The following is a 9,357-nucleotide window of genomic DNA, read 5'->3' as shown; positions in this document are numbered from 1 at the left end:
GCCCTCGGCAGCAGCTCAGCGCTCAGTCAGTCTCAGGCTGTCCGGCCAGGGTGGTTGGTGGTGAGGATTCAGGCTCCGTCCTGACAAGGCCGTGGCCTGAAGCTCAGGGCCCCCAGCCCCTCCCTCCCAGCCCACCAGCGTCCCCCACCCAGCCCCGAGCTGGACCGCACACCTTGGGACACGGTTTTCCACTTCCTAAGGACGAGCCCCAGACTGGAGGAGAGGTCCGAGGTGAGTGCGCAGCCCGCTCCTCCCTTCCGGGGCCCAGGCCTGGGACCCTGCGGTGGGGCGTGGGGTGACGAGAGGCTGACACCCGCATCTGCCCCCCACCCAGCTCCTCCAGGCACCGTCGGGGCAGGCGGAAGGGAAGAAGGAAAGGTGAGAGAAAAGGTGGGAAATTCCAGGAGCCAGGATTAGAGCAGAATAAAGAGTCCGTTTTTCTTCCTTTCCATCAACAAACCTCCACCCAAGAGGAGGTTTTAAAAAAAAAAAACCCAAACCCACCCACACCAAGAGACGGTTGGGACCAGGTGGCGGGAAGACACGGAGGCGGGAGCTAGGAGGCCGAGCCAGGGTCTAGCATGTGCGCGGGGCCCAGGGTCTGTGGTGGGTTTAGGGGGAGCCGGGCAGACGCCACCTCGGGGCCGTGCCTGCATCGCGTCCCGCGCCGCGACGCCGTCGGGGCTGCGCGCACTCCTCCCATCGCACCCGCCTTCCCGTCCAGGTGGGCGTTGGACTCTTTGCGAGGACCCCGGCGGCGGGCCCCGGGGAGGCGGCCGAGGCGGCGGCGGCCGGGGGCGACATGGCGGAGGAGCAGGACCTGTCCGAGGTGGAGCTGAGCCCCGTGGGCTCCGAGGAGCCGCGCTGCCTGTCCCCGGGGAGCGCGCCCTCTCTGGGGCCCGACGGCGGCGGTGGAGGCGGCGGATCGGGCCTGCGAGCCAGCCCGGGGCCCGGCGAGCTGGGCAAGGTCAAGAAGGAGCAGCAGGACGGCGAGGCGGACGATGACAAGTTCCCCGTGTGCATCCGCGAGGCCGTCAGCCAGGTGCTCAGCGGCTACGACTGGACGCTGGTGCCCATGCCCGTGCGCGTCAACGGCGCCAGCAAGAGCAAACCGCACGTCAAGCGGCCCATGAACGCCTTCATGGTGTGGGCGCAGGCAGCGCGCAGGAAGCTGGCGGACCAGTACCCGCACCTGCACAACGCCGAGCTCAGCAAGACGCTGGGCAAGCTCTGGAGGTGAGCGACCCCGACCCGCCTCCGGGGAGCTCCCGCGGGCCCCCTACCTGCGGGTGGATTCGGGCTAGACGGGCACTGCCTGAGCCTTTCTCCTGGGGCAGCCACCGCCTTGATGGGGGGACTGGAAGGCCAGCTGGGTGCATCGGACCCGCCCTTCCCCCAGTACCCCTTTGTGGTTGCGCTCGCTCGGATCTCCAGCGGCCTAGGCCCGGCTCCCCAGCCGGGGCAGCGGGCTGGAAGGCGCCCCCTCGCGGTTGGAATTCTGTCGGTGGCAGGCGCTCGGGCCTGGGTTTCTTGGGGCGAGAGTGAAGGCGGAAGGGAGGGAAGGCTGGTGGAGGGCTCCACACCACAGGGCTCCACTAACCCCTTCCACAGGCAAGCCACTCAAGGGTGCCATTGCCGCCGGTCAGGGGGATTCGGGGGAAACGCTTGGGAAGGAACTGAAGGCCGGGCTGGAGAGGCAGGGAAACTGAGGCAGCCAGGTGGAGGGCTGGGGGAGTGAGATGGGGTGGGGTGGGGGGGGGCAGACAAGGAATTCAGATCCGGGTCTTTGAAAGGGTGAGGGATGGAGAACTGCTGAGGACAACTCGGCCACTGCAGGATCTTGTCCTGCCTCAGCTGCCTTCTCTGTGCCCTTCTGGCCACCCTTCCTTCAGGCCGGGGGCTTTTCCCACCCGGCCCCAGAGCTGCCAGGCCCGTCTCTTCCCCTCCCTCCCTCTCCCAGTCCAGGCGCCATCTTCTTTTCCAGGGCCCCACCCAGCAGTAACCTCCTACCCCTCCAGCCCTAGACCTGAGAGCCCTGGCCAGGAGGAAACGTTGGTCCCTTGCCTACCCAGGGTCCCTCAGAGTCCCAGGTTCTCTGGAAGCAGCCCAAACCTCTGGGAAAAACAGCCCTCGAGGAGGAAGGCGGCCTCACCTCAGGTCTGGGGCTTAGGCTGGCCCCTTGGGAATATGTTGTTGACCGGGGCAACCCCGCCCCCCAAGGAGTCCTGGGCAGCTCAGATCGAGAGCAAGGGCTCCAGAAGATGTGTATCTGCAGAGGTTACCTGATTCCCCACTGGACTGCCCAAGAGATAGGCCCAGAGAGGCAAAGGGACCACCAAGGCCACGTAACAGCTTGGGGCAGAGCCAGGGCCAGAACCGAGGTCTCCTGGCTCTTCGTCCAGTGGTCTTCCCACACACCATCCTTGGTGACAGAAGTGGGTCACGCCTCCACTCTAAGACACGGTCAGGAGGTGGGGAGGGTGAGGGCAGAGAAGAGCAGGAGCGAGGAGCCTCTGAGCTACAGAAAGTTTGGGCTTTGTCAGAGGGGCCTGCCACCCTCCTGCCGCTGCCCTCCCCCTGCCGGCCCCAGCACAGTGCAGACTGGCCTAGAAGGCCAAAGGCTTAAGGTGGTGGAAGGCGCGGGAGGGCCCCCAAGAGACCTAGAGGAATTCCCATCCAGCCCCCTGGCCCCGTCCTTGGCCATGTGTCTGCTAAAGGCCTTGGTGCTCCTTCCCGTCCCGCTCTCAGTGCTCTGCTCACCCCAGCAGGCGCTGGGCTCAGTGGCCAACCTGCTGCATGGACTCAGAGGGTCTAACCCTGCCCAGGAGCAGAGGTCAAAGCTAGCTCCTCTGCCCAAGGTCCATCCACACTGTGGCAGGGCTCAGCCAGGCCAGTACCCTTGGTGCCATGGGACAGAGAACAGCAAGTGAGAGACGGACAACCAGGAGGGAGACAGGCAGACAAAACAGGCCCTGGGACCACGAGCAGACCACAGTGAGGGCATCAAAGCAAGGATGGACACCCTGCTTCTCCCCCACGCCATTGCCAAGGATTTAAAATTGGACCCTCCATCGTCCCTGTCTGTCCCCGTTCCCTTAGCCCAGGCATGGGCTACCTCAGAAGGACTTGTTCCTGGCCGCCACTCAAGCTGTGCGCACAGGGGCCCAGGGTGCCCCCCAGGGGCCAACTTGGGGTGGGGCAATCAGGAAAGCAGGCACTGCTTACTCAGGACCCAACCCCAGACAATGGCAAGGATCAAAGGCTACGCCAACAGGGGGCGGGCTACCTAGAGCCTGGGTGGGGGCCCCAGGAAACATCTGTATATGCACTGGGCTGGCCAGTCTCTCCAGGGGCTCCTCCTGGATTTCCCCCCCACCCCCGGCCCAGGCTCATGACTCCCAGGCTGTCAGGAAGGGGTATGGTTATCTGGGCAGAACTGGAAATCAGGGGCCCTACACCTGAGAAGAGAAAGACATGCACACAGACTGTGTGGGGTGCTGGAAGGGGGTTGGGGTCAGACACACCAGCGTCCAGGTCCTGGCTCCTAAATGGCTGGGGGAGCGCCGACAGTCACGCTCACCTTCGGTGCCCGCCTGGGAAAGGACTGTTAGATGTTGTTCACGTGGTGCTGGGGGTATACAGGTTGGCCCGCCTGGAGAGAATAATTACAGCAGGCTGGAGCCTCTCCCGACTCCCAGGTCCCTTCCCTGACAGGAGCAGGTGAAGTGGCAGCCAGTGCCCCACCGTGGAAGCCCCCCAGATGGGGTTCCAGTTTGGGTGGGGAACCAGCCTACCCCCTCCCCATCCCTATTCCAGACCTTGGAGACCCAGAGATGAAGTGAAGTACAGATGAGTATGAGGTTTGTAGTTAGAGCTGTGGTGACTGAGGGCTGGCGCTGGAGTCAAGATTAAGTTTGGGATTGGGTTTACGTGGTGGGGCAGGGCGGGTTTGGGGTCAGGAGAGAGCCTGAAAAGAGCCGAGATTGAAGGTCTGGGTGCGGCTGGGTGGTTTGGGGGTGAGGTTAGCATTGGGCTAAAGCTGGCCATCCCCCCACCCCGCCCCCGGGCTAGATTTCTATCGAGGTCAGGGTACTGCTGGGAACTAGCATGGGAGGTGCCAATGGGATGCAGTGTTGGAATCTTCCCTCTCTTCTGGCCTGTGCCCTGGCTCCGTGCCCCCTGCCATTTTCTTGCTGATTCACATCCGGTTGCCAGCTGGACAGAGGGTACAGGGAAGGTTTGGGGTGGAAGAGGGAGTGCAGTGTCCCCAGACATCCTGGGAGCCTCTGTGCCGGGGCCACAGCTGGCTGAGGCGCCCTCACACGCAGCTTCTCCCCTCACCATACACACACCATTGGGCCTGCCCCACCTACTCCCCTAGGCTGGCTGGGGTTGCGGGGTGAGCACAGCTGGGGTGAAAAAGGCTGCATCCCACTCCCTCACCCCTGAGGCCTTGGTCTGGGGTCTCCATCCCATCACTCAGCTAGAGGGACCCTTGGAAAGTGAGAGTTGCACTAGGGCTGGGCCGGGTGGCCGAGGGGGAGGGCAGCCAGAGGAGGCTAAGCCGCAGAGGAATGCCGCTGCCCGCTAGGAGGTGCCTGGTGTGACCACCCCCTCCCATCCTGGGCAGGGAGGGCTCAGCCTTCTGCTGACGGGGTGAAGAGGGCGCCCACTGTGGCGGGGGGGTGGGCAGCTGGAGAGAGAGGCTCTTTGGGCCAAAGGACAGAGCTGCTCCCACAGAGTGCCTTATGTCTCGGAGTCTGAGTGTGTGTTCTTTCCCCTGAGCCCCTCTTTGAGGTACCCCATCCTGCCCTCCTCACCCTGAGCAGCCAAGCCCTGAACTCCCCCTGCCCCAGCCCTGGCCTGAGGCTGGAGTACCCCTGCTTGAAGTGGGCAGGGGTACTGTCTTCAGGGGCTGCCTTCCATTGGCTGGGCTTGGACTGGGGACGAGGTCTGTCTGCCCCTGTCCAGGGTCTCAGAAGAGAGTCTAGCTTCCTTTACCCTCTGTCACCCCCCTGGACAAGGAGATCTGATCTCCCCCCAGGAGGCAGTGGCTCCTACATAGTAAGGGACACTCACATCCTGCCCCCTAGGCCCCACCACACTGGGATTCACAAAAATCCAGATTCTAGAGTTGAGGGGTTCCACGCCAGGTCCTCCTGTCCACCCACCCCACAAGCAGCATTAGAATTGCACCTGTTACTCAAGGTGCCAGTCCCCCATCCCCAGGTCTGGTGCACAGCACTTCACAGCCATTATCTTGGCCAATCCCACACCTGGTGAAGTAGGTATTATCATCCCCGTTTTATAGGTGAAGAAACTAAGGCTCAGAGAAGTGACTTGCCCACGGTCACACAGCTAGTAAGTAGCAGACACTGGGCTCTTCCCCCTCACCATGCTGCTTCTGTTTGCACACCTCCAGTCCCAGGGAGCTCACCCCCTAACGAGGCAGCCAGCTCCACTTGCAGACAGCTTTGATGACGGGAAACATTTTCTCTTCCTTGAACTGAAGGAAGCTCTATGCCTCTTGTAAGCTCTATTCTAACTCCATGCTCAGGGGCTGCCAGGAGCAGCAGGCTGATTCCTCTCTCAGACTCCAGCCCCCGAGAGATTTGGGGCAGAGATCACTGCCCTCTGAGGCTGTGGTGCCTTGGGCTCACATCCTCCAGTCCATAAATCAAATGGCACAGCCCCCTGCCCGCTGGGCTCCCCGTCCCGGGGCCTCATTTCTTCCAGGGCAGACACTCATGATGTCTCCCCCCTCTGCTGCCTCCCCCAAACACCCCACCCCAGGCTGCTGAATGAGAGTGACAAGCGCCCCTTCATTGAGGAGGCCGAGCGGCTCCGGATGCAGCACAAGAAGGATCACCCAGATTACAAGTACCAGCCGCGGAGGCGGAAGAACGGGAAGGCGGCCCAGGGAGAGTCAGAGTGCCCAGGCGGGGAGGCCGAGCAGGGCAGTGCTGCTGCCATCCAGGCCCACTACAAGAGCGCCCACCTGGACCACCGGCACCCGGGCGAGGGCTCCCCGATGTCAGATGGAAACCCTGAGCACCCCTCGGGTGAGCACGGAGCTGGGAGCTTGGGTTGGGGGAGGCTGGGCGGTGGGGAGAGGCAAAGGCTGGCTGGCTTGAGACCCGAGGCTCTGGGAAGGGCTGGCCGGGCTGGGTGGTTGCCCAGCTAGGGTGCAGGGGCCCAGAGGGAGCTCGGTGAGGACTCAGGTGTCAGGCGAGGCGGCTGGGCAAGAGGGCTCTGACCAGGACTGATAGAAGGGGCACTGCTTTGGGGTGAAGAGACCAGTTAAGGAGGCCATGGAGGCCAGTGGGGGAGTTACACCAAAGAAAAGTGGGACAGGACGATTTTGAGAAATGGGAGAGCAGATGAAGGGGAGATCACTGCCTCTTTCCCGCCTCCCAGTCTGGTGGGGGAGACACGGCATGTGACATTGAGCACATGCCACGGATGAGCCAGACACAGGGTATCTATCCTGTTTCCTTCTCATGAATGATAATAACAGCTACCATTAACTGAGTACCTACCGTGTGCCAGGCACACATCCAATCACTCTAAACTGTGATGAGGCAGTCACACTGCCTGAGGTGAGACCTCAGCTCTGGCAAATTACTCTCATTTTACAGAGAGAAAACTCTACAGAAAACTGAGGGTAACTTGCCATACAGCTGAGGTCTAAGCCCAGGTGGTCTGGCTCCGGGGCCTCTGCCGGCACCACAGCTGCCTCACTTGTGTCCGTAGCATACAGAACACCGTGCTTGGGGTCAGGCACGTTGGTAAGTCTCAGTGAGCAGAGCTCTGCCTTCAGAAGACACGCTCCGAGTACCCCTTTGTGCCAGACCTGGAAGCAGACACCAGGCATACAAACGAGAAGCCACGGTCCCTGGCCTCAGGAGCCCACTCTAGAGGGATGAAAACAACTGAATTAGCACAGGGTGAAACGAATACACACAAAGCCCATGAGGGGGCATGACCTCTAGGGAGGAGGCATCGACCTGTCCACCCAGTCGGTCTCCAAAGATACCCAGCTACCCACCAGACTCTGGTCAAGGAAAGCTTCCAGAAGGAGGCCATGTCTGAGCTGCTTGGTATCACCTTTGTTTTACTAATAAGGAAACTGATGAGAAGATAGGGGGTCTGCCCAGGGTCACACAGTAAGTGACAGAGCCGGGATTCAAACTCAAAGTCTAGACACTCTGGCCAGCACAGGACTCAGCATTGCCTCTGGTCTGATGAAGGCACAGGCCTGCCCTCAAGGAGCGTCTGGTTTCCGAGACCATGAACATGTTCTCTCTCCGATGGGATCCTCAATCCAGCCATTCCGCCCTCACACTCCTTCGGAGATTCAGGGACACACCGGAAGACCTTGGACCTTGTACAGAACAACCAGTTCACTATATTACTGTGGGCCTGGGCTTCCTCTTCCCCTTCAACAGCTCAGCTACTCCTCCTCAGTGAGACCTTGCCCACGTCCCCAGGGCAGGGTGAGCAGCTTCCTGCGCTGATCCCCGAGCCCTTCACACATCCCCTCATCACAGCACTTCGGATGCTGCCCTCTAGCCGTGTGTGGGTCCCTGGATCTCCCCCAAGACTAGGAGCTTGTGCAGACAAGGACCCATTTGATTTACATTTGTATCCCCTACGCCTGGCACAGTGCCTGGCACTTAGCAGTGCCCCCTAAGTGTTTGCTGAATGAATGTGTGAATGAGCAAATCGACAGACAAAGGAACGGGGTAGAGCAGGTCACTTATCTCATTGCTCTCCTGAACAGGCAGGGAGAAAGCTGGAGGAACAATGGGACAGCGCGGTGTGTGATGGGAGCTGAGAGCATGGTCGGGGGCACTGGATCACAGGGAAGGTTTCCTTGAATAAGGGGCACTTGAGGTGGCCTTGGGAGGAAGGAGGGGGTTGGAGGTGACACATCGCTGTTCAGGGCCCAGGGCTGGAGGAGGCCCAGGCGAGCCAGCAAAAGCGATGAGGGCGGCAGAGGTCAGCAGAGGGAGCGGCCAGCAGAGGCTGTGTGCTTAAGAGAGAACAGGCGAGCCCAGACCCACAGGCCAGACCCCATCGGGCTCAACAGTTAAGGAACAATGGGAGCAGGGAGGGAAGCCAACTTCAGCTGGTGTGAGGAAGAACTTTCCAATGGGAAGGGCTTTGCAAAATGAAGCAGGCCTCTCCAGGAGGTGGGTGACGTGGGAGTCCTATTTTGGTAGGAGACAGGACTCATTCCTAAGATTGGGGAACTTCATAAATAACTGGAGATCAACCCAAGATCATTACATGCCACCTCGGGCTGCCCAAACATGTAAAACTTGCAGGGTCATGCAGTGATCAGTCCTCAGCCCCTGGAGGCATCTTGTCTGAAAGTGAACCATCAGAATCCAGCAGCCTCTGACCTCGGTTCCTGCTTCCTTTCTCTCTGTCTCCCTCCCCCGCAGGCCAGAGCCATGGCCCGCCCACCCCTCCGACCACCCCAAAGACAGAGCTGCAGTCGGGCAAGGCAGACCCCAAGCGGGATGGGCGCTCCATGGGGGAGGGCGGGAAGCCTCACATCGACTTCGGCAACGTGGACATCGGTGAGATCAGCCACGAGGTAATGTCCAACATGGAGACCTTTGATGTGGCTGAGTTGGACCAGTACCTGCCGCCCAACGGGCACCCGGGCCATGTGGGCAGCTACTCGGCAGCTGGCTACGGGCTGGGCAGCGCCCTGGCTGTGGCCAGTGGACACTCTGCCTGGATCTCCAAGCCTCCAGGTGTGGCTCTGCCCACGGTCTCGCCACCTGGTGTGGATGCCAAAGCCCAGGTGAAGACGGAGACCGCGGGGCCCCAGGGGCCCCCGCACTACACTGACCAGCCGTCCACCTCGCAGATCGCCTACACCTCCCTCAGTCTGCCCCACTATGGCTCTGCCTTCCCCTCCATCTCCCGCCCCCAGTTTGACTACTCTGACCATCAGCCCTCAGGACCCTATTATGGCCATTCAGGCCAGACCTCTGGCCTCTACTCGGCCTTCTCCTACATGGGGCCCTCACAGCGGCCCCTCTACACGGCCATCTCTGACCCCAGCCCCTCAGGGCCCCAGTCCCACAGCCCCACACACTGGGAGCAGCCAGTATATACGACGCTGTCCCGGCCTTAAAGAAGGCCCCGTCACCACCACCCTCGCCCTGCCCCTTCCCCCAGCCCTCGCGCCCTGTTCCTCGCCCATCTCAGGCCCGGTGGCGGCTGTGGAGGCAGCTGCAGAGGCTGACAGCTGAGGGAAGGCCTTCTGTCTGGCCCACTGCCTTTGATGACCCCACCCCGTCCTATCCAGACTCCAGCCCAGGCACAGCCCTGGGCTAC

At 61.5% G+C, this 9,357-nt stretch overlaps 1 protein-coding gene and 1 pseudogene across 1 annotated transcript; one reads left to right on the top strand and one right to left on the bottom strand.

Moving 5' to 3' along the window:
• LOC112410793 (uncharacterized) overlaps positions 1-804 on the bottom strand; it is a 3,559-nt pseudogene extending 2,755 nt beyond the window's left edge.
• On the top strand, positions 788-9,154 carry SOX10 (SRY-box transcription factor 10). Its single transcript, XM_024761565.1, has 3 exons — positions 788-1,236; positions 5,794-6,062; positions 8,451-9,154. Exons 1-3 carry the CDS (start codon positions 803-805, stop codon positions 9,152-9,154), a joined length of 1,407 nt encoding a protein of 468 aa, XP_024617333.1. The 5' UTR covers positions 788-802.
• The last annotated feature ends 203 nt before the right edge of the window (positions 9,155-9,357 follow it).

Source organism: Neophocaena asiaeorientalis, unplaced genomic scaffold, assembly GCF_003031525.2.
Source record: "Neophocaena asiaeorientalis asiaeorientalis breed wild unplaced genomic scaffold, Neophocaena_asiaeorientalis_V1.1 scaffold473, whole genome shotgun sequence".
Lineage (NCBI taxonomy): Eukaryota > Metazoa > Chordata > Mammalia > Artiodactyla > Phocoenidae > Neophocaena > Neophocaena asiaeorientalis.
This window is presented reverse-complemented; position numbering and strand designations above follow the sequence as displayed.